This window comes from Corythoichthys intestinalis, chromosome 17 (genome assembly GCF_030265065.1).
Source record: "Corythoichthys intestinalis isolate RoL2023-P3 chromosome 17, ASM3026506v1, whole genome shotgun sequence".
In the NCBI taxonomy this organism is placed as follows: domain Eukaryota; kingdom Metazoa; phylum Chordata; class Actinopteri; order Syngnathiformes; family Syngnathidae; genus Corythoichthys; species Corythoichthys intestinalis.
In genome coordinates this window covers 41,234,908-41,261,141 of record NC_080411.1, presented here as the reverse complement: position 1 = coordinate 41,261,141, position 26,234 = coordinate 41,234,908, and the positions used below count along the sequence as shown (strand labels likewise).

At 38.0% G+C, this 26,234-nt stretch overlaps 1 protein-coding gene across 8 annotated transcripts in view; it reads right to left on the bottom strand.

The window, feature by feature from the left end:
• Positions 1-26,234, bottom strand: part of cacna1bb (calcium channel, voltage-dependent, N type, alpha 1B subunit, b) — a 411,213-nt gene that overhangs the window by 379,332 nt on the left and 5,647 nt on the right. For 3 of the 8 annotated variants that reach the window (XM_057818685.1, XM_057818684.1, XM_057818688.1), the window contains exons 2-4: positions 22,569-23,003; positions 21,420-21,717; positions 7,478-7,773 (exon numbers count right to left, since the gene is read on the bottom strand). In XM_057818685.1, coding sequence (XP_057674668.1) covers positions 7,478-7,773; positions 21,420-21,717; positions 22,569-22,746 — 772 coding nt within the window. In that variant the 5' untranslated portion in view covers positions 22,747-23,003. The remainder of the gene's footprint in view (positions 1-7,477; positions 7,774-21,419; positions 21,718-22,568; positions 23,004-26,234) is intronic. The other 5 variants (XM_057818689.1, XM_057818691.1, XM_057818690.1 and 2 more) reach the window with 3 other exon arrangements.

Sequence of the window (26,234 nt, the reverse complement as noted above, 5' to 3'; positions counted from 1 at the left end):
ATAGCTATCAAGAATTCAGGGATTTAAGCATTATTCACAAAGATTTTCAACAGAAAAAGTTATTCATTTACATTTGGCGGCAGCCAATTTCCTTACGGACTAGCCTCATAGTTAGCAATATTTACATAAAATAACTGCTAACTGCCCGTTTTTTGTTTTTTGTTTTTTTGCTTTTAATCAAAAATCGAGACTGTTTTACATCCATATCTATAAAGAATTCAGGGATTTAAGCATTTATTCACAGACATTTTCAACGGAAAAATATTTTTTTACATAGGGCGGCCGCTAATTTCCTTACTGACTAGCATCATAGTTTGCAATATTTACGTAAAATAAATGTTACCTGCACGTTTTTTTTTTTTTTTTTTTTTTTGCTTTTAACCAAGAATCTAGTCGTAATAGAAAATGAGAAGCCCAGAATGAACCTAAAATACATACTTCTGAGATTCAAACAGAACACTTCAAATATAAAAATATTTTAGAAGAGTGAATAAAAGAGTGTATTTTCTTTTGCTCCTCTCATATAGTGATATAATTTTTATTCCAAAATGTACTACTGTAATGAAATACAAGGATTTCCTGATGTATTCTCGAGAAACGACAGTGCCTGCATGTCGCAGAATGACTAATGCCGTTACATTTTAACTTGAGTCCATTAAAGCAGAAACCTTCAATAATACCCTGGTTGAAGGCTTTCTGGAAAGAAAGAAAGCATCCTATACATGCGCTCATGATCTTTCCACATGGTTGATCATTTCTAACTATTTTCAATGGCTGGCTCATTCTGCGATCCATTTTCACTAGGTCATTGCCTACGGGTCAGGTCTTATTGAGGGGTCGGTTATGAAATGCTAAGAAATAACAAGTTTATGACCCTTAATGCTAAGATGTAGTTTAAATACTCATAAAACACTGGAAGCTAACCAATATAAAATTCTGTCATATCATTTGAAAGGGGTCTGATTCCATTCACAATATTGACAATATTTTTGACAAGCAAGCCATTTACTGTAAACCAACAGTTTAGATTTCAGTTATGGACAACATTTTATGTCCAGGGGTCAACTATATTTGAAAACTATCACAGCCACCAGAATTCTCCAACCACTGGCCCGGTGGGGCCAGAAAAATGTGTCGATTTAAAGTATACACATATTTCACATTAATTCCCAGTGTTTCAGTGTTTCGATGATGTTACGCTATCCCGATCGAAGACAACTTTACAGTCTATGCAGCCAGCCACTGCTCTCTGTAAGTCGTTAACACACCTCGTTCACAAGCTACCTGATTACTGCTGCTGATTGATTGACAGTACCCCGGTACCCAGCTAATATTATACTACAAAACAAAATGTTTCTGAAACCCCCAGCACTCAGCCAAGCACCGGGAAAAAAAGGCCACTCAAGAAAGTCACCGTCGGAGTTGAGGAAAAGCAAAATCCAATATGAAAAGAAAAGGGAGAGAAAGTTTCCGCTCCCCTGACGAGACCGCTGGAATTGGCTCGGCTACGATGAGACAAAAAACAAGGTTTACTGTGAGGTGTGCAGATCAATTCCCACATATGCAGACAAGTAAGTTAGACAAAAGTTAACGAGTATGAAACCTATGTTATGAACATAACGTGTTAATTAATCCGCGTGACTACAGAGAAAATAATAGTCATAACGATGGTCTGGCTTTAAAATCCTTAGCCATAACTGTCTTAGTCATGTCTTTGACTTCTAAATCGTTGCCACGACAACCGAGCAAGGGGAGACTTCCAAGGCGGTAAGGGGTTAGAAACAGGAATGCTTCGCCGAGACATGGGGCTCTCCCATGGGCCGCCTCCCCCTGGGGCTCCCAAGAAAAAAATGTCGCTATACTGGAGTGATTGTGGAATTATGGAATTGGAATAGGACTATTTGCCCTAGAATCATGTTTTTGCACTGTTCTGCTGCACTTTTCATTAAATCTACCTATTAAATCTATGCTATTCAAGCAAATTGTTTTATTTTTTTCGTGATTACTGGGATTAATAACTGACACGTTGACCTGGGCCAGTGGTTTTGATAGTGGGGCCAGTGAACATCAAAAGCCGGAGTCAATGAACCCGTCATAGACTTCATAATGATATTGACGGCTCAGATTCGACTTTCACTGCCCCACGCCTTCAAGTAGGGGGCCATCCCACAATCCGCTTCAGTTATTCGCAGTCGGTCGCAGCAACACAAGCAGCGATCCAACGCCGGATTTATGTTGAAAAGGTACGAAAGCTAAACTGCATACAAACAGGATTGATTGTCTCAGGAGTGATTTTTTTCGAGGGTCCAAGGAAATTATTATATTTTCATTTTATCACAAGAATTTTCAACGTAAAAAGCTTTTTGATGTAAAGCTGTCGCCACATTGTCTAACAGACTAGCATCATATTTACCTAAAATAAACGCTAACTGCACTTTTTTTTTTTTTGCTTTTAACCAGAATCGAGACTGTTTTACGTCCATATCTATAAAGAATGATGGGATTTAAGCATTTATTCACAAGAATTTTCTCCGGAAAAGCTGTGTTTACATATGGTGGCCCCACATTGACTGACAGACTGGCATCGTACTTTGACATCTTTTGGTAAAATAAATGCTAACAGCACTTTTTTTTTTTTTTTTTTTGCTTTTAACCAAGAATCGAGATAGTTTTACGTCCATATCTATAAAGAATTCAGGGATCTAAGCAATTATTCACAAGAATTTTCACCGGAAAAGCTCTGTTTACATATGGTGGCCGCCACATTGACTAAAAGACTAGCATCGTACTTCGACATATTTACGTAAAATAAACGCTAACTGCACGTTGTTTTTTTTTTTTTTTTGCTTTTAACAAGGAATCAAGACTGTTTTGCATCCATATCAGGAATCAAGACTGTTTTGCATCCATATCTATAAAGAATTCAGGGATTTAAGCATTTATTCACAAGAATTTTCATTGAAAAAAGCTCTTTGTCTGCAATTCCACATGGTCAGCTTTGACGGCCACGCCAACAATGCAGGCCCGCCATTAAGCGGCCCCGCGCTCCGTGTCCCGTCAATATTATTATTATTAATATCTATGGGCCAGTGGCGAATTTCCCTTATTGTCTACCGCTGATGTCATATCACTATTTGAATATATTCTGATGACCGCCACATTTACATACACCTTCACACAAGTCAAAATAGTGTCATAAAGTTAGATTAAGGTGTTTATTATTAGGGTATAGCATTGGTGTGCAGGTGCACGCAGCTTTTTTTCTCACGGACTGGATATCTCATTAAGCTATATGGCAAAAAAATGAGGAACAGCAGTTTGGATGAAGCACATTACTACACCAACACAATAATAAACATACAATGATCCCTCGCTATATCGCGCTTCGGAATAAAGTAACATTCCAAGTTGCTGAGTGAAAAAATAACTCCACATTATTGCAAATGAACTGATACTGTCAAGCCTGGGTGAGGGTTGTCCTGTCTAGGTTTATTGTCCTGTGTCTTCCTGTTTTATTTTGAAGCCTCACCAACCTGTTTCCAGCACTCACCCTTCCTGCTGCCTCACCTGTGTCTGATTAGGATTATCTTTTGTTTCCACCTGTGCCTCATTCCTCATGTGTTTAAAATGTTTGTCCCTCCCTAGTCTCTTGCCAAATTGTCTTCGCCCTTTGTTGCCACCAAAGCTAGTATTCATAGCCAATGGTATTCTACGTTTTAAGTAGTTCATAGTGTTCTGTCAAAGCTCTTTGTTATTTTCTTCCTCATGCCTAGCCCTTTGTTGCAGTTGTCTAACATAATACATTTTGCCTGGCTCTCTCGTTTCTCGTTTGTTTCATTTTTGTTTCATAGCCCGTTATTTCCTCCTTCTGGAGCAACCTCGGTTTGTACCTGCCTCTGACCATTTATGTTAATAAAAGACTGAATTCTGCATCTGAGTCCGCCACATGTTGTCTAAGGCTACGTCTACACTAAACAGATAATGGCCTTAAACATCTAATTAGTTGGACTATACGGCATGTCGGCTACACTGGTATGCCTGTTAGCCGGATTAGTTGTTAGACGGATAATGTAGGCGGGTAATATTACCCGCCGCTTAATATGGACTGCTGTCTCCGTACTACTATCGGATACTAAGGAAGTGACATCATGCCGCACTAAAAATGGCGATGGCATCGTAAACAATGGAGGTGGACAATCACGACGTGCCATTCCCGCTCCTCCTTTCTTTTCCACACATTTTTCTTGAACCTTCAGACTACGTTGGAATAATAAGCTTCAATTCACTGCCCATTTGTGGTTCTCCCATCGCAGATGACGCGGATATGTGCGTTTTTTACAGACCTCGTCTCACGCATTGTCTCCGAGGGGCGGTCCCTCCCAACTCAATGCTGACCGAATGTGATTATATAAAAATACGTAGAGAAAAATTAAACCCTGAAAAGTGAACCGTGTGGTACCCCCAGTCAAAGAGGCATGCAGTTTTTTTCCATGACATTTCTGCCTGTCAAAACTGTGGCCACTTTCAGGATCGCCACTGTTATGCACTAGCACTACTGGTTGCGGCTTCCAGGAGATATACGCAGCGCCACACCATATGCTTCTATTTGTTATTTTTGATGGGGTGAGAGTGCAACTGAGCATCGATTGTAACGATTTATCTCAATCACAACTCGCCGACTGCTCGTAAAAGCAGAGCGTGCTGTCCCTTCACTCTCGCTCCTGCATGATATGTTCAATTGCGTTCACGAAAAAACAGTAATCACAAAATAATGACAGTGTAGAAGGTGTAGTAATTTCTAAATTTGCTGCCGGCGAGTAATGAATTTCTGGTTCAGAGGTATACCGCGCGGGCAATGGTGTAACATATGAGGCTGCTTTTTTCAACGCATGCGTAGTTTACGCAAATGCAGGCGAACCTTGCAGATGCGGGGGTAAGGAAGCCTTAAACGCACCTTGAACGTAAGTGTGGGCAGGTACAAAAATAGTCGGCAAAATATCCTGGAGAAAATTATCTGTCCTAGTGTAGACGTAGCCTATGTGTGACAGATACTGCCTGCAGCAAAAAAAAAAAAACTCTCCCTCTGTCCAATGACACGGTTGTTTTGTCTATTACGGTGTTTTTCAATCAGTGTGCCGTGAGAGATCTCCAGGTGTGCCGCGAGAAATTATCCGATATCGCATCTTTTTAACGTCATTGGCGGATTTTCAGCACAAAGGAAAGAGTAGGTAGAAGGTTGAGGATGAGCAAGGTATTTCTTGTGTCGCGTTCAAAAACTGCTCAGATTTTTAGCCATCAGCCACCTTGCTGTTTGCGAAAATGTGGACCCCCAGCACGTCTACCATACATCATTTCATTAGACTCGTCAAGTGTCGTCCTTTCCATTTTATCAATATGTGACGACCGTCAATGCTCCTGTGGATTATTGCAACACATTGACTAGGACAGCAAGGTGGCTGATGGCTAGAAATCTGAGCTGTTCTTGAACGCAACACGGGCAACTATCCAACAGCACCATGGTGCCTAGCAAGCTTTAATGACATCTCCAAGCGAAACACCCATCGCTTCAAAACAAGTCGATGGATGTTTTTGTTAGCCTTCGTAAAAACAAAGAGAAACGGGCAACGTTTTTTTGAAAAAGTACAAAGGGCAGTGAGAAAGCCTTTAAAGCCAGTTACCTTGTTGCTGAACTTGATAAAATGTCCCACACTATGGCCGCAACATTAATACTACCTGCCTGCAAAGCTATTGTCATTGAGATGTTGGGCCCCGATGTGGTTAAAGACATTGCTTAGGTCCCCCTGTCTGTTAAGTTAAGACTTTTCAAGCAGAGAGCGATTGAGAGCTGTTGAAGAACATTACTGCCAGGATATCGGCTTTGTGTTCATCTAAACAGGCTCAAGTTTAACACTGAGTAAGTATAAATATTGAGAAACTGTTTTATGATTAAATATACTGTACAGAGCATCATTTTAGAGCATTTTTGGTTTGTGGTGTACCGCGAGATTTTTTCCAATGTAAAAACGTGCCATGACTCATAAAAGGTTGAAAAACACCGGTCTAATAATTTTTGTTTATTCGGTCAAATTGTTTGGCATATTGTCCTCAGGGGTAATGTTGCTAATCAATTTGAATTTATTATTTATTGATGTATTAATTTTCTTTTTTCAGGATCAAATGCTCAAAAGAAATGTACCTCGAGTGTATTTTTACACTTTGGATGTGACTTTTTTTTTCCCAAATTCAGGCAAATTGATGCGCTTTGTCTTTTTTGTTACAAACAAAACACTCTTAATAAAGTTATACTTTATTGTAAGTTGATCTTTACGTTCTTCCTTTAAAATGTTAAGCAGAATGTTAAGCAGAGGTGTACTTATAATAATAATAATTTTATAGACGAATGATACTATTTACAGTGGCTGCAGAGAGTTAGGCGGGCAAGAAACGTTTACGTCTTCCCGGGGTGGGGGCGTAACAGAAAATAATTGATAGGCACTGCATTAGTTAGACATGAAAAACACGTCTTTGGCACTGAGTGGGTTGAATAAGTAATAGTAGTAGTAATAATTATAATAATTAATTAGTAATAATAAATTAATAAGTAATAATTAATAGTAGTAGTAGTTTTTGGAGTTTTTCCTTGCCGACATGGAGGGTCTAACTATGGGGGATGCCCAGGACTTGAGCTTTATTTATTTCATTTGCTGTTTCTGACTGTGTATCATATTGCCTCTGCAAAGCCCTTTGAGACAATCTTGTTGTGATATAGGCCTATACAAATAAAATTGAATTGAATAAGTAAAATGACTAAAACACTAAGGAAGCTGAATAGGTATGTTGGTTTTTTTTGTTGTTGTTGTTATTGTTTTGTTTTGTTTTTGCAGCCCTCGTATCGTGGCGCGGAAGGCGGCGTGGGCGATTTCAGCACCATGGAGAGGACTTGTAACTCTGCTTCTGCGCATCAACTCCTAGTTTGTTTGCCTTTTCCATCCCGATTCAACACACTACATAAGGACGTCACGGAGGGGGCCTATTCTTACACTGACAAAAATAACTGGTGGATTTACTTGATAAAATCATTGTAACAATTTGCACTTTTACTATGTGAAATTTACTTGATTAAAGTGCAAATTGTTACAATGATTTTATCAAGTAAATCCACTAGTTTTTTTTTTTTTTTTTTTTCAGTGATACGCACTGCTCTTTTACGCAAGTAATGTTTCATTATTTAAAAAATTGTTTAATAATACCACATTTAGCGTCTGTATTGTATTATATTGTATTAGGCGTGCGTGTCCTCCTATTCAGGCACCATTTACGTTGTTCAGAGATAAGCCCTGGAGCGACAGGTGCAACCATTGCTTCCCGGACAGGAATCAAGGTATACTGTTGATAGACATTTACTATCTCGTGTGACGAGCATTATCACAAAGCTTGCCAATAAGGGTCTGTGTATTTCTATTCTGCAAAGGATATGGCCACTCTGTTATACGTTTGGCATACTTCCTGATGAGGTTGTCCTCCCGGAAGATGAAGAGGGAGCGGTTGACAGTCAAGAAGTTTTGCTTGACGGGGTTCGGGTTGTAAATGGCCATTGTCCTGGCTCTCTGAGCCATCGACTGCTTGTACATCCTTTGGCCGCCGCCCGGAGCGCCTCCGCCGCGGGCACCCCCTCTCCCGGCACCCGGCGCGCCTCTGCCTCCTCCGCCGCCGCCGCCGCCGCTTGTGCTCCCTCCATAGCGGGTGGGGAGATCTTCAGTAATACGAGCCATTCTGAAAATGCAAAATCCAAATCCGAAGTGGTTTCAGTGGAAATGGAGGAGAGACGCATCACAACAAAACGCACTTCATCCAAAAGCACAAATGTTTTTGTTTTTTGAGGGATGATTTGAAAGAGCACTATAGGCTCAATTCTTTCCGCTGATTCATCCTTCGTAAAACGTCAAAATGTAAAAGTTGGAAACAAAAAAAGATAATGACTCCAGTTGTAGAGATGAGATCACTTCATTGAAGCTGTTGCATCCACGGAGGGGAGAAATTATGTCTCCACATCATGTCAGCATCGTGGCTGCAGCCAAACACCAGTTGAAATGCCGGTTTCTTTTCTTTTTTCCCCCCCGACAGAGAGGGCTGGGTCAGTCCAACAGCACGGTCGACCCTCTTGCGCGTTCTTCCTGCCCGAGAGCAATAATAACACAAGCAAATCTGACGCGAACCTTCGTCCGGTGGATTGTATTTGAGCACTCCCTGGGTGGGGGTGTAGTGTATGAAGCGGCTCAGGTCTCCACGAGTCCCCCCAGTGGAATAAGGAAGAGCTCATGTGATCGATGAGGGCCTATCACTGAGCGGAACGCTCAGTGCTCTTTTCCTTCCACGTCTATTGCCTGACTGGAGAACAGACAGGTCTACTAATGAATTTCTAGCTGTAGTGGGAAGGAACAAAGTAGAAACATTTGGTAGGTACTGAACCAAAATTTTCAAGTATTCCTTATTTGCAAGGGCGCAGGTTTGCATAGGGATTGTAGGGACATAACACTACCAACTTTTCAGGATGCTCAAATTGTCCCCACCAACTTTTACGCAACCTTATTTGCATTATATAATGACTTCAATTATTTAGGTAATTGGGCCCGAGCACTAAGCGTGCGAAGGCCCTATTGTTCTGCAAAGGATTTTTTTTTCCCTCGGCAAATGAAAACGGCCAATTTGGAGGCTTGAACATGCTCAAAAACTCACCAAAATTTGCAAATACGTGCGGCAGTATTTAAATTTCCATAATTATGCAATGTTGCAAAAAATGCAACAAAATGGCTCAGTGGCGCCCCCTTGAAATTTTAAAATTGGCCTAAAACATTAGGGTTTTACAGCGTAGAGCGATGAAATTTGGGGAGTCTATACCTTGTCCAAAACTGCTTCAAAAAAGCATTGGCACCCATCTTCCAAACCCAATAGGAAATCGGTTATTTTCGATCGAATGTGAATTTTTTATCGATTTACAGGGTGCACATTTAAGACCTTTTCGCTGAGGGAGTTAGTTGGATCGTCTTGAAAAATGGTGAGACTGTTCAGGAGACATATGAGATCTTAAGCTTTTAAAATGGTGCGTTTTCATTCATGGGTCTGACCTGGGCGTGGAGCCAAAGTCGGCCATTTTTTCGGCAAAATTCAGTAAATGACTAATAGCTCCTTGACACAACGTTCAATCTTTTTCATATCTGGCAAGTATGTGCGGTATCCTACCCTTAGCATGAGTGCATTGAAATTTTAACCATTAGGCCTCGTGCCCCCTAGTGGGAACAGGAAATGCCTTTTTTATGAGACAGGCTCCTCCTCCAAGGGAAAAAAATCTATTGACCTCAAACCTGCATCAGGGGAGCCTTAAGACGTGATCAGGTGCCTGATGAAAAATATTGAGGTTTGGTTGAAGCAGAAGGGTCCAACAGGAAAGTGAAAATGAATGTCATCATTTAGTCTCGCCAAAAATTTTTGAACAGTCATAACTCGGCATATAAACAACATATCTGCGCCAAACTTCCCGTGCTTGTTGAGAGTCATACTCTGACGGGACCTGTAGGTGTCATTTGCATCAATTCTACAGCGCCAACTAGTGATGACAGAAAGGAGTTTTAAAAAAGGCCTCTCCTATTAGGTTTTTTCAACATAGAGCATTGAAATTTGAGGAGTTGGTACCTAATGCAAAACTGTTCCAAAAATTCTCTTGCACTCATATTCCAGATCTAACAGGAAATTGGGTATTTTGGATCAAATGTGAAGTTTTTATCGATTTATAGTACAATTTATATTTGGAGGCCTGAACATGTACGAAAACTGACCAAATTTTGCACGTACATGCGGCTTTGTGTAAATTTCGATAATCTTGCGACATTACGAAAAACCGCAACAAAATAGCTCAGTGTCGCCCCCTTGAATTGAGGCGAGTTTCATGAGATTACGAGAGGGGGACAATCTGCCACAACCCTGACTTGCGAGACGTCCGAGTTGCGCCAAACTGCGAGGGCCCATTAGGTCCTGCTTGCAGGCTTAGTTTAGATTGTCTGTCCATGTTGTAAGGATAGAATTAACCCTACCATTATTAAGTGAATTACAATACTTTCAATATGTTCAGACTTACATTGACCCCTTTTCACTTGCCAAATGCGGTAGTCCATTTTTCACCCCTCAAACACACGTTTGATTGGCTAATGACTTGACCCCCCTCCCGACACACACACTCACACACGCGCGTTCACAGCCGGTGTACCGTCAAATTTTTCAGCCTGATATTATATTGCTGCTGAAGCTTTTGTGGTGGTGAATAAGCACTCTTTTACATTCAGTTGGACTCTCAATGTTATCCAAAGGTGCTAAATAAACAAATTACATCATGAACATACACTTGCAACATGAATATGGCATAAATAAATGCTTAAAGACACGGCGAAGACGTTAACAGTGAGAGAGCGGCTTGCAGTTGAATTGTGTTCAGCCACATAGCAGGAGGTGTCTGAGGAGAACTTCTCTATATGTCCGTCTATGATCAAATGTGAGTAAATATTGCTTCTTTATCGAAAGTTTGTAGTGTTTACTTTGGAACCGCTGCATTCGCAGCCATTTTTAACATCATGCGTATGCGCAGAACCATTTGTTGTTGTTGTTGTTGTATTCCTGGATAGTAAAGAGATGATTAACAAGTTTGTATTTCTTGTGTAAGTTAATATAATTTCATTCATTCATTTTCCATGGCACTTTTGTGTTCAAATATTGAAATTTAAATTTGCTTATAAAATCCAGACACCTATACTGTAAGTTTTCAAAATGTTCCTTTAGTAGTTTTTGAAAACAAAGGTTTGAATTGAACGGTGTAACACCTAAACCAACACATATGCACTTCAAAACCCCACCTCTTTAAAACTGGGAAACAGAAAAAGAAAAAATTGAAATTCCTTGTTTTCAGCGTAAATCTACTAGAAATAAGTGAAATTATCTGCTAGCGCTTCAGGTAATTGAAATAAGAAATAAGAAAAATACCAAGCTGAAAATAAGCTTAACAGACTTATTTTAAGTAGGGCTGTCAAAATGATCGCGTTAACGGGCGTTAATTAATTTTTTAAATTAATCACGTTAAAATATTTGACGCATTTAACGCACATGACCCGCTCAAACAGATTAAAATGACACCAAAGTGTCATTTCCACTTGCTACTTTTGTTTTTTTGTTTTTTGCCGCCCTCTGCTGGCGCTTGGGTGCCACTGATTTTATTGGTTTCAGCACCATAATTATTATTGACATCAACAATGGCGAGCTACTAGTTTATTTTGTTATTGAAAATTTTACAAACTTTATTAAAACGAAAACATCAAGAGGGGTTTTGATATAACATTTCTATAACTTGTAGTAACATTTATCTATTAAGAACCACAAGTTTTTCTATCCACGGATCACTTTAACAGAATGTTAATAATGTTAATGCCATCTTGTTGATTTGTTGTTATAATAAACAAATACAGTACTTATGTACAGTATGTTGAACGTACAGTATATTTTCGTCTTGTGACTTATCTTTCCATTCCAACATTAATTTACAGAAAAATATGGCATATTTTATAGATGGTTTCAATTGCGATTAATTACGATTAATTAATTTTTAAGCTGTGATTAACTCAATTAAAAATTTTAATCGTTTGAAAGCCTAATTTTAAGCAAAAGGTTTGTATATTTAATATTTCAAAAACTTGTCAGAAATGTTCTTCAGGAATAGATATTGTTCAAAACATTTGAAAGCATTTTTTTCTTGATTTAGGTGAAAAATGACCAACTTTTAGATGAACGGCCTTAATAAGAACAAATACTGGAGTATTTACCTAAAATAAGTGGAAGAATCTGACACAATAATCTGATAATTAGCCTTTAACACTCAAAACAAGATGGAGAAAATTATTCGACTAAATTAAAAAAAAAATGATCAGATAAAGACATTAAAATTACATTTTTAATTAATTAAATTTACAGTGTGAAAGTATAAGTCAATACACATTTATTTTGCATTACACATTTATTTTGCATTAATCATTTAGCCTATCATTTAATTAGGTTCATATTGGTGAGAAATGTAGCCCTGACCTCTTTCACCCCATCCTGTTTGGTCTTATTAATGTCCTGCCCCGGCAAAAAGTGTACATGCAGATTTGGCTGTTATATCGTCCCTATTGAGACCAAACCTACGCCCTTGCTTATTTGTATTTTACTTGAGTAAATATTTTTCGTATGTCTAAAACTGACTTGTTATGTAGTTTTTTTTTTTTTTTCATTCTAAAAAGATTTTAAAAAAAAAAAAAAAAAAAAAAAAAAAACAGAGATCCGTAACTCTAATATATTTAGAGACCAGGGGCGTCACTAGGTTGTAAGAACAGTAACGTGTACAGGATGTAAGTGAACGTAAAGTACAACCACAAAACTTCACAAACAGCTAATATTCTAACCAGTTGTGCTGTTCAAGCCAGCTGTGGTGAAATGCTCACTTCGGCATACCAAAACTATATTGTGGGTAACCTGTCTGGGTCCTTTCAGAAATATGCCATTGGTGTAGTCACTTGTCACTCAAACATGTCTGAATCAATCAAAAAAAAAAAAAAATTTTTAAAAAAGGAGTTTAATTTTTTTTTAAACTTCAATCAAAAATAATAATAAATGAAAAAAAGGAGTTCTTTTTTTTTTTTTAACTTCAATCCAAAAAAAAATCCATAGTACTTAATACATAATAATATATCAATGTTTTTTTGTTTTTTTTTGGGGGGGGGGGGGGGGGTATTTTTGCATATGCATTTTTTTCTTTGCTTGAGAATATATTTTTTGATTGAAGCAACTATTTTTGGAATTGAATGATTTAGACACAAATGTCCTATCTATAATACAGCTCAAACGCAAAAAGGATTGCTTCAATAAAAGAAAACATTTTCAATGAAAAATTAAGTGTCAAAATGCAAATTTTTGTGTCCCAAACAAATATTTTTTTGCTTTCAAAAAATTTTTTTCAATGATCAAAAAAACCATTTGTTTTTTTATTTACTGTAAGTGAATTTTCTTTTAAAATTGAATTATAAACACAAAAATCTCCTACCGAAAATGTGGTCAAAACATAAAACTACAAATAAATAAAAAAATAAATAAAACTTTCCTTAAAAAAAAAAATAATAATAATAATAATAATAATCAATCAAAGGAAATAGTGTTCAAATGCTTTTTTTTAATGCCTCAAATGTATTGTTTCATTTAGCACTTTTTTTCTTTGATAAAAAATGGGGGATTGAAATGACTTTTTTTAATCGAAAAATAATAATAATAATCTACCTCCATCAGATGTGCGTAGAGATTGTCTGCAGTGTGCAAGCCAGGTTTTTATTTGTCAAACACAGAGCATTTGGTTTATTAACTACCTAACTAACTGTTACTATCAGCAGTGATAAATGCTCAATTTTGTGAAAAACCTTTCCTATGTCCATCCTTCATCCATCTATCCACGCTCTGCTCTGTGTGCGTCAGAGGTACACACACATACACGCTGCTGGAACCGACTGCGAGCCAGGTAACAGGGAAAACGTGGAGTGGGTTAGCAGTGATGTGTTCGTTCTCCATATGAACAAGTGGACTGGATTGGATAGCGACGAACTGATTGGCTCTCTACCTTACTCTATGTATAAACTGAAATTGACAGATTTTTGATTATTTTTAAGTTAATAATGACAGGTTATATGATTATTGACAAACTAATATTCTGGCAAGTTCATAGTGAATATTTCAGCATTTTTTTAATTTTTTATTTTTATTATTATTATTATTATTTTTTAATAAAACAACCCAAATTATTTAAGGGGACTTAAAAATATTTTAGGGGGGCTGAGGCTTAACGATGTCAATGTTACAGACGCAACATGTCCCCATAAACTAAGGGCATTGGTTTGGTCTCAACATTGGTAGGGACGATATACAGTGGGGAAAATAAGTATTTTGTCACTTCTTCCACTTGAAAATATTAGAGAGGCCTGTAATTGTCAACCTGGGTAAACCTCAACCTTGAGAGACAGAATGTGGGAAAACAAAAATAAAACAAAAACAGAAAATCACATCGTTTGATTTTTAAAGAATTTTTTTGCAAATCATGGTGGAAAATAAGAATTTGGTCAATACCAAAAGTTCATCTCAATACTTTGTTATGTACCCTTTGTTGGCAATAACGGAGGCCAAACATTTTCTGTAACTCCTCACAAGCTTTTCATACACTGTTGCTGGTATTTTGGCCCATTCCTCCATGCAGATCTCCTCTAGAGCAGTGATGTTTTGGGACTGTCATTGGGCAACACGGACTTTCAACTCCCCCCACAGATTTTCTATGGGGTTGAGATCTGGAGACTGGCTAGGCCACTCCAGGATCTTGAAATGCTTCACACGAAGCCACTCCTTTGTTCTCCTGGCTGTGTGTTTGTGACCATTGTCATGCTGAAAGACCCAGCCACGTCTCATCTTCAATGCCCTTGCTGGTGGAATGAGATTTTCACTCAAAATCTCTCGATACATGGCCCCATTTATTCTTTCCTTTACATAGATCAGTCGTCTTGGTCCCTTTGCAGAAAAACAGAGTCGACAGCTCTTCGGTCTTGGCCATGGTGGAGTTTGGAGTGTGATTGACTGAGGTTGTGGACAGGTGTCTTTTATACCGATAATGAGTTAAAACAGGTGCCATTAATACAGGTAACGAGTGGAGCCTCGTTAGACCTCGTTAGAAGTTAGACCTCTTTGACAGCCAGAAATCTTGCTTGTTTGTAGGTGACCAAACACTTATTTTCCACTCTAATTTGGAAATAAATTCTTTAAAAAAATCAAACAATGTGATTTTCTGTTTTTTGTGTTTTTTCCCACATTCTGTCCCTCCTGGTTGAGGTTTACCCATGTTGGCAATTACAGGCCTCTCTAATCTTTTCAAGTATGAGAACTTGCACGATTGGTGGTTGACTAAATACTTATTTGCCCCACTGTAACAGCATAACCTGCACATACGCTTTTGCTGGGGACGGAACGTTATTAAGACCAAACAGATAATTCAACGGGGGTCAGGGCTACATTTCTGACGAATATGAACATAATTAATTGATAGAAAAAATGATGAATGCAAAATAAATCTGAATTGACTTATCCTAACTTTGATGTGTATTGGTTCAGGTGAGACAACGTTCGATTCTAATCTTAGTTTTCAAAAACTAATAAAGAAACATTTTGAAGTGTCATAACGTTAAACTATGTGAACTTGCTAACCTGCAAAACTACTGCGGTCACACCAGCCTCCACAAGGAACAGCGAAGTCAGGCTCGCCATTCCTCATTTGGATCATTGTTTGCATTATTTGCATTACGGTAATGCATCGCGTCCCTTTGTTAAGAAAAACCTGGAGCTATCCAAGAATGGGTCCGCTTCTAGGGGACATTGGAGTACCCTTGCACTCAAACTAAATTTTTGTGATATAATAGTGATTTGGAAAAAAAATTAATTAAAAAAAAAAATCTGAGATATCCAAGAACCGATCTATACCTGATGCATACTAGACTATCCCAATACTTGAACCAAAGTACTCTCATGAAATTCTGATGTGTGATTTCATGTCACAGATTTTTTTAAATTTGTCATGTCAGTTCACGTTCATGTCAGTGTCCCCCTGAAGTGAACCCATTCTTGAATAGCTCCCCTATTTTTTTTTTTTTTAATAAAGGGACTTGTACTCCTAAACCACTGCGATGGATTACCGTAACGCACATAATGCAAACAATGATCCAAATGAGGGACGGCTAGCTTGAATTCGGTGTTCCTTGTAGAGGCTGGCCTGAACGCATTTGTTTTTCAGGTTATCAAGTTCACACAGTTTAATGTTATGCTAACTCTCATGCAGGTCGGACTTCCAGTTACAAAATTAGTGTTGTTTCCCCCACCTCCACAACATTGATGTCTTTTTTTACATTACTTAGAGTGGTTGCTGCTGTACATTTTTTTTAATATCACTCCTCTTCTAAGGGGGTGGAAGAGGCAGCATATTGTTGACTTAAATTTGTGTGTGCGTGTGTGTCTGTGTGGGAGGGGGATGGGGGTCAAGTCATCAGCCAATCAAACGTGCATTTGAGGGGAAAAAAGTGGACCGGCACATTCAGCAAGTGAAAAGGGATATATGTACTGTAAGTCTGAACATAATGAAAATAATTCAGTTAATAATGGTAAGGTCTATTCCAGTGTTTTTCAACCGGCGTCGTCATGTGTGCCGTGAGAAATTATTCAATGTCGCTTTTTTTTTTTTTCACTTTGTCGGGCGTAGTTGCCACCTTGCTGTTTGCAACAATGTGAACCCCAGCACATCCACTGTACATCATTTGATTAGACTCGTCAAGTGTCGATATACACAAAAGTGTCCTTTCCATTTTATCCATATGAGACGACCGTCATTCCTCCCTCTGTGTTTTATTCCAACACATTATCAAGGACAGCAAGGTGGCTGATGGCTAAAAATCTGAGCAGTTCTTGAACGCGACACGAGCAGCTATCCAGCGCCATGGTGCCAAGCAAGCTTAAACGTCAACTCCAAACGACACACCCGTCGCTTCAAAACAAGTCGATGGAATATTTTGTTTGACTTGGTGAAAACGCAGAAACGGGCAACTTTTTGGGGAAAAACTTCAAAGGTAAATGAGAAAGCCCTGATAGCCAACTACCTTGTTGTCGAACTTGTTGCTAAATCCAAAAAGTCCCACACTGTGGCAGAGATATTAATACTACCTGCTTGCTAAGCCATTGTAAGTGATTGAGAGCTGTTAAAGAAGATTCCTGCCAGTATATCGGCTCATCTGAACAGGTTCAAGTTTCACATTGAGTAAGTACTGATATATATATATATATATATATATATATATATATATATATATATATATATATATATATATATATATATATATACACATGATATAATGATATAATACTGAGAAATTATTTTATAATTTAATACATTGTACAGAAAGTAATTTTTGAACATTTTGGTGTGGTGTACCGCGAGATTTTTTCCAATGTAAAAACGTGCCGTGACTCAGAAAAGGTTGAAAAACACTGGTTTATTCTATCCTTACAACATATGGCAAGACAATCTCAATCACCAATATGAGTGAACTCATTATATAATGCAAATAACGTTGCTTCAAAGTTGGTGGGGACAATTTTAGAATCCTAAAAAGTTGGTCGTGATATGTCCCTTGCCGTAAACCAGTTGTGCATGTTCAAGTAAACTCTAATAACAAATTTCACACCCAAAAAAAGGTGCAAAGAAGATGCAAATAGAAGCTACAGTGATTGAATCTCCGTGGGGGAACACAACAACAAGCCAGCTAAAGGTGAAATTAACACATCGCTTGATTATTTATATTGAATTAGTCTTCTTTTTTTTGTGTGTGTAGTTTTTTCCCTCCTTTTGTGAAGCATAGAATGATGTATCCGTTTAGTAAAATGCGCTATAGAATTATAACCTCAGTCAATGCAGTGTCTATTACCATTTATAAACTGGTGGCATACTTTGAAACATGCAACCGATTCATGCTATCTTTCACTTCTGAATATGATTACTAACAATGTAGTTATCAAACCTATGCAGCAACATATCAGGATGTCAAAGAGAATTAGCTAAGGTTATGAAAGAGGGACACACAACAAAAACAACCCTTTTATTATGACTATTCTATTTCATTAGTGTCATGATAAAATTAAAATATTTCTCAAGTCTAGTTTGGAGTGAAGGCACGTACTTTGTGAATGTTTTAATTTTCTGTGCAATGCCCAGGCATAGACTTCATAATTATATTGACGGGTCAGATTCGACCTCTAGTGCGCTACACTTTCAAGTACAAAGCAGCGATCCAAAGCCGGATTTATGTTAAAAAAGTACAAAAGCTGTACTGCAAACAAACAGGAAAGATTGTCTCAGGAGAGATTGGTTCGAGAATTCAAGGTCATTATTATATTTTTCGTACCATGCATGCATTTTTTAAACACTGTTGGAAAAAAATCAATGGGAGAAATTAGCCACTACAGCATTGGCAATCTACTTCCCAATATTTACGTAAAATAAATGCTACCTGCACGTTTGTTTTTTTTTTTTGCTTTTAACCAAGAATCAACTCTTTTACGCCCATATCCATGAAAAATTTGGGGATTTAAGCATTTATTCACAAAAAATTTCTACGGAAAAAGCTCTTTGTTTACATATGGCAGCTGCTAATTTCCTTACTGACTAGCCTCATAGTTTGCAATATTTACGTAAAATAAATGCTACTTGCACGTTTTTGTTTTTTAATTTTTTGCTTTTCACCAACAATCGATACTGTTTTACGTCCATATCTATAAAGAATTCAGGGATTTAAGCATTTATTCACAAGAATTTTCACAGGAAAAGCTCTGTTTACATATGGCGGCCGCCATGTTGACTGACAGACTAGCATTGTACTTCGACATATTTACGTAAAATAAATGCTACCTGCACTGTTTTTTTGCTTTTAACCAAGAATCGAGATAGTTTTACGTTCATATCTATAAAGAATTCAGGGATTTAAGTATTTATTCACAAGGATTTTCACCGGAAAAGCTCTGTTTACATATGGCGGCCGCCACATTGACTGACAGACTAGCATCGTACTTCGACATATTTACGTAAATTAAATGCTACATGCGCTTTTTTTTTGTTTTTTTTTGTTTTTGTTTTGCTTTTAACCAAGAATCAAGACTGTTTTACGTCCATATCTATAAAGAATTCAGGATTCAGAAAACAAGAATTTTCAACGAAAAAAGCTCTTTGTGATTCCACTCGGTCAGCTTTGATGGCCACGCTAACAATGCAGGCCCCCTATTAATCGGCCTTGCGCCTTCAACTTTTTACTTTTGATTCATTTTCATTGAATAAATTCATAGCGTGATACAACTTGCAACTTCGAAATGTGCAAGACAATCTAAAGGGTGGAATTGTTACTAGAAATCTGCACATTCCAAGTGTATACCTAACAGTGAGGCCAAAGGACACATTATTCTTCTGTAGTCTTACAATAGTAAAATGCAGCATAACAAAGCCCTTGTACACCACTACGAACCAGGCCTGTTTATGGGATATTAATTACAAGCGGGAATTGTTTCATGCATGCTGGTTACCGGAGATGATGCTGATGCTTTTAGAATTAGATTGTAAAGAAGTAAATCTCATTTACAAGTAATTGTTAGGGATAATGACAATAAAGACTATTCTATTTGCTGGGTTTGTGTTATTCAAACATAAAGGATACATTAACATGAATACATTAATGTTTTTTAAATACATTCATATTTTTGTGACCCATTACCTAAAGATGGTGTTATAATCACTTTAGTATATATTGCATATCATGTTTGACTTTTTAGACAAGCCACGGACTCAATTTCACAAGATATTGCATGACAGTCATCTAGTGGTGCATTTCACACACTGCAACATTTGAATTGTATTTCAGTTTGAATTGTATTCTGTACTTTACAATTATCACTAAACGTTAAATATATATGTATATACAGTCAAGTGAAAAAATTAGGACACCCCATGAAATATTCAGTTCTTTATTAAGAAATGTTCACTTATCAATGTATGATCTTCTTTTTCTTTATCTCTGGAAAAGAAAGTGATTCAATTGCAGGTAAACAACAAAAAATAACAATGTTTTACAAATTAAACCAAATATATCAACAAAAATGCATATTCTAACTGAAGAAAAAGTTAGGATACGCTACCACCTAATAGCTAGTGTCACCCCCTTTGGCTAAAATAACTTCAGTGAGACGCTTTTTGTAGCCATCTACCAGTCTTTGACATCGTTCTGAAGAAAGTTTGCCCCACTCCTCAACGCATAATACTTTCAGCTGTGAGATGTTTGAGGGTTTTCTTGCATGTAAAGCCTTTTTCAAGTCACCCCACAGCATCTCAAAAGGATTAAGATCTGTGCTTTGACTCGGCCATTCCAGGACTCTCCATTTCTTCCTTTTCAGCCAGCCCTTGCTGGATTTACAGGTATGTTTTGGGGCAGGGTCCAGTTTTGCTTCAGCTTTAATTTTTTCACAGATGATCTCATATATTCCTCAAGCACCCTCTGATACACGATAGAGTTCATGGTGGATTCTCTGATGGTGAGCTGGCCAGGTCCCGCTGCAGGAAAGCATCCCCAAACCATGACACTTTCACCTCCATGCTTCACAGTTGGTATGTGGTTCTTTTACTGGAATGCCTTATTAGGTTTACGCCAAACATGTCCTCTGTTCTGGTGTCCACATAATTCAGTTTTAGATTCATCTGACCAAAGAACAATATTCCAGAAGTCCTGTTCTTTGTCTACATTCACTCTGGCAAACTTCGGTCTGGCCTTCATGTTCTTCTTGTAGAGCAAAAGTTCACTCCTTGCACACCTCCCATGAAGGTTAAACTTGTGAATCTTCTTTTTTAATAGAGGCATGCACTTTCACATCAACATTAGCAAGAGCCTGCTGTAGGTCCCGTGATGACATTTTAGGATTTTTGGAGACTTCTTTTAGCATCTTGCAGTCTGCTCTCGGGATTAACTTGCTTGGACGGCCAGACCGTGTCATGTTGGCAGTTGTTTTGAATGTCCTCCACTTGTGGACTATTTTCCGCACAGTGGAATGGCTTATGTTATATTCTTTTGAGATCTTTTGAAATCCCTTACCAGACTCATAAGCTCTACAATCTTCTTTCTGAAGGCCTCAGACAGCTCCTTTGATCTCACCATGGTGTTTTCTCTCACTTCAACAGTCAGGGGCACACCAAACTTGTAAGGTTTAAATAAGGCAAGCCTCCTTCAAAATATTGGGTAATGATGTTCTAATCATGTGCACCTGTTGTGATACTGTGTGTGATTTTAGCCATTTTAAGTGGGATTGAATGTGGGGGTTTCCTAATTTAGTCCTCAACAAAAATTGCATTTATTTAAAATTACATTTTACAGAAAGTTATTATTTTTTTCCCCAGTTTTAATTGTTTAGTTCCATCACTTGAATCTCTCAAGATATTTAAAATGGATATTGAATATCCATATGACCAAATATGTTAGAAAACACAATGGCTTCCTTCCATAGGGTGTCCTATTTTTTTTTCCACATTACTATATATATATTGCTTAATTTAGATAGTTTTCTAATCATGAGATTTTATATTACTTATTGTACTTTAATAAAACCATTTTAAAATATGCTAAGGGATTACAAAGATTAAGAATATACTGTAAATACACTTTTTTTGTTGGATAACATTGCTTTTGGAATTGTTCACAGCTTTTCACCATAACTGTATTTTTCTGTACAAAGGTTCGAATTACCTGCCAGGCCACCCTGTGTTTGTTGCCATCTCATGCTTCTGGACTAAGTCACATAAACCTTCTCTGGTCGTTACTTCGATCGCTCCATCCAAGTGTATAACTGTGTCATAATTAGTAATCGTCTCACAGTGTTTCCAGGAAGGCTCTTCTTGCTTTACAGTTGCGGCATGTGTGCGCCCAGGAGGCTCCTTTGCCTGTTGTCTGGGTCGACACTGGTCACGTGCCAGGGCCCAGGTGTCCTCGTACTCTGCCCCCAGGGTGAGCATCCGCCATGAGCTAAATGTGGCTGAACGCAGTGCTGAAGAACAGAATAGACACTATATAATATTGGTGGAAAGTAGAATGTATTATTTGACTATTGGATCATATTTTAAATATTTGACAATACTGTGATTGGCTGTTGGCTGGCATGTCATACAACAAATTAATGTTTTTATTAATTTATTCGTCAGAAGTCTAACTATAGACCCTACCCACCGACGTCACAAAACCACGTGCTCGCTGTATGGTTCCGCCCACTTGTCCGTCATTTTGTCTCTGTATTAGCATTGGTTTCAATTGATCGAGGAATTTAAAATGCATTTCATGGAAGACCCGGTGCTTTCTGATGCCGTAAACTCACTGGATGTGTTGCATAAAAGGCGTTATGTGGAAAAGCTTCGTTCTATACAGTCGCCAGATCCATATTTGATGCCCAAATCGATGTTTTTCGACCCACTGTCTTCGCCCTGTCTGCCTGACATCTGCTACGCTGATATTTACAATTATCTTGTCCACACAAAATCAGCCTATTCTCACGAAAATTTGAAAAACTTCAAGAGCTTGGAGGCTTATAAATACTTCGTTGCTGGTTGGGTGAAACAGGTCCTCGTCCACGAAAATTCGGCAGGAATCTATCTTGTGCTTGGAAAGGTGAGTTACGAAATTTTCAATTCAAAATCTTTTGTTATTGCTAACATCCACTGTCAAGTCTAATGTATTTCATGTCGTTTGTCAATGGAGTTAAGGCTTTTAATGTTTATATGGTTTAGCGATAGCACTCTCACTACATACATACGTGTATGTTTTCGGCGATTAGCCTAGCAATGATCTTAATTGTGGTTATTTGTCAGCCCAAAACCCTCTAAGTATATCTTAAATGCATCTTACCAGATATAAAATGACTACTACATAGTCTGTGGTGATTTTTTGGTGCCCAGTTTTCACGTCGAATTGCAGCCGTCCATATCGCTCTCCTCTTTGGATCCCTCGGAATACGGTAAAACTTCAAGTCTCTCCTTCCATCTTCTCTGTTAGTGCAACCAACAGTCACACACGCCTTCACCATTTTGATTATTAATGTTAAGGAGCAGAAAAACACGCCGTAAATAGGAGGAATGTACGTAGCCGTAACAGGTTAACACTATGTTTTGACGGACAATTGGGCGGTACCATTCAGGAGAGCGGAGTTGTGACGTCACGTGGGTAGGGTCTATAAGAATGATGAGTCATGCATTCAGAATGCGGGTCTTCAATATTTGACCAATGTTGCCGTTGTCTCTCGACTTCGTACCCACAATGTCGCGCGTTTTCTGTTCTGGAGATCTTAAGAAAAACGGAGTCGACACACAAGTTTGAGAGTCTCAGGGTGCAGTCAAACAACAAACAAAAGCTTTAATGAATGAGGCACACACGTTTCAGAATCTTCTTACGTTTTACAATCTAGTGGGCATTTACGTTTATCATTTAAGCCACTGGTTAACAAGGAACAGTTCTGGGGGTTGTCTATGACTTCCCCTGATTTGATTATCAAACACTTGAGTTGACTAAGGAGTATCATGTTATTCCTTTGTGTTCTTCAAAGGATTGAGATAAGAGGGCTTACTTCGATGACACCAAATGGTATATGTCAAAACTAAGCAGAATGTGAATGCGTGATTTCTTTGACTCAAAATAAAAGGCTACATAATGCATAAATGTGAGTACATAACACCAAGTAGATGAATTAATGTGGCTTTAAAACACCTGTCAATCGACACTAAGGTTTAAAATAATGAATGCTTTCTGTTTTGGAAAATCTGAAAGTGTGCAAGTCAAAATGGCGAATAACACTGTGGAACCAAGAAACAGTCGTGCCTTTTGACTTTTATGTAAATCCAAAATATGAAAGCTGTTCTTTATACAGTGTAAAATATGATAAGTTGAGTTTTTAGTTTTAAAAAAAGAGAAAAGGAAAACTTGCGGCCTTAGAAAATGTAATTTATGTTACTTATATTAATTAGATGCAATTTCATTAATTATTTCAAGTTTTTGGGCCTCAAGTTAACCTTAATTGCATTATGGTAAATTATTTGAGTTTGCAGTACACAAAATAACTTGAATGAATTAAATTACTGCAATTTATTTAGTTTGTAGTACTCAAAATAATGAATGAATTAGAATACAGTGACTTATTTATTGTGAGCGTCCAGTACTGAAGTTATACCTTAGTCAGCTTTAGTGCTGCTCATTTATCACATTTATCACCTGAACTTCAATTTTTTTTTACATGAAATAGTTCTACAATATAAACTGCACCTGCTAATTGAATTAATAATCCAAAAACATGTAGGCTACTATATGTCATTGTACTGTCCTCGCCATGACGGTGACGCTACATTGCTGGCCAAAAGTATTGGCACTGCAATTCTGTCAGATAATGCTCCCAGAAAATGATAGATATTACTACCAAAGCATTTGTAATTGCAATTTATTTTGCTCGCAATGAAAAAACACATAAGAGAATGGGAAAAAAAAGATTAAATCATTATTATTTTACACAAAACTCCAAAAATGGGCAACACAAAAGTATTGGCACCCTTTGAAAAATCATTTGATGCTTCTCTAATTTGTGTACTTAACAGCACCTGTTACTTACCTGTGGCACATAACAGGTGGTGGCAATAATTGAATCACACTTGCAGCCATTTAAAATGGATTCAAGTTGACTCAACCTCTGTCCTGTGTCCTCGTGTGTACCAGATTTAGCATTGAAAAAAGAAAGAACACCAAAGAACTGTCTGAGGACTTGAATTGTGAGGAAGCACGGGCAATCTCAAGGCTACAAGTCCATCTCCAAAGACCTTAATGTTCTTGTGTCTACCGTGCGCAGTATCATCAATAAGTGTAAAGCACATGGCACTGTGACTAACCTCCCTAGATGTGGATGGAAAAGAAAAATTGAAGAGAGATTTCAACGAAAGATTGTGCGGATGGTGGATAAAGAACCTCGACAAACATCCAAACAAGTTCAAGCTGTCCTGTAGTCCGAGGGTACAACAGTGTCAACCCATACTATCCATCGGCGTCAGTATAAAAAGGGACTCTATGGTAGGATACCCAGGGAGACCCCACTTCTGACCCAAAGACATGCAAAAGCCAGGTTTGGGTTTGCCAAAACTTCTCTTAGAAAGACAAAAACGTTTTGGAAGAATGTTCTCTGGTCAGATGTGACAAAAGTCAAGCTTTTTGGGAAAAGGCATAAACATAGCGTTTACAGTGGGGGAAAAAAAACGAGGCCTTCAAAGAAAAAAACGGTCCCCACAGTCAGACATGGCAGAGGTTCCCTGATGTTTTGGGGTTGCTTTGCTGCCTCTAGCACTGGACTGCTTGACCGTGTGCATAGCATTATGAAGCCTGAAGACTACCAACAAATTTTGCCGCATAATTTAGGGCCCACTGTGAGAAAGCTGAGTCTCCCTCGGATGTCATTGGTCTTCCAGCAGGACAATGACCCATAACACACTTCATAAAGCACTAGAAAATGGTGTGAGAGAAAGCAATGGAGACTTGTAAAGTGGCCAGCAATGAGTCCAGACCTGAATCCCATAGAACACCGGTGGAGCGATCTGAAAATGGCAGTTTGGAGAAGGCACCCTTGAAATCTCAGAGACCCTGGAGCAGTTGGCCGAAGAAGAATGGTTTAAAATTCCAGCAGAGCATTGTAAGAAACTCATTGATGAATACCAGAAGCGGTTTTTCGCAGTTATTTGCAGCTAAAGGTTGTGCTACCAAGTATTAGGCAGAGGCTGCCAATACTTTTGTCGGCCCATTTTTGGAGTTTTGTGTAAAATGATAATGATTTTTTTTCCCCATTCTCTTTTGTGTTTTTTCATAGCAAGCAAAATAAATGAAGATAATACTACCAAAGCATTTGAAATTGCACTCATTTTCTGGGAGAAATTAATCATTATCTGATAGAATTGCAGGGGTGCCAATACTTTTGGCCTGCAGTCTATGTCTTAACTAGACTGCGAGCTAAACTCCGACAAAAAAATTGTGGTGGTCAGTAAATGTTATGTTTATAGAGCAAGTGGAGGAAAGTAAATATAGAATCACTCAAATCTAAGGAAAAATGATATGAAATATGGAATCATGAGAAACAAACAAAGAAATAACAATCAAAACGTATCTCTAATATTTAGTTGCACCACCTCTAGGTTTTATGACAGCTTGCAGTTTCTGAGGCATGGACTTAATGAGTGACAAACAGTATTCTTCATCAATTTGGTGCCAACTCTCTTTGATTGCAGTTGCCAGATCATCCTTCCAGGTCGGAGCCTTGCTGTGGACCATTTTTCCCCCCATTTCCACCACAGGTTATCTGAGCTATCTGTGCTATTTGCAGGCCATGACATTGACTGGATGAGTCTTTCTCCAAGGAGTAATTTAACAGTTTTAGCTCTGTGGCATGATGCATTGTCATCTTGGAAAATGACAAACACATTTTCAATTGAAGGGATAAGAAAGCTGTCTAAAATTTCAATGTAAACTTATGCATTTATTGAAGATTTAACC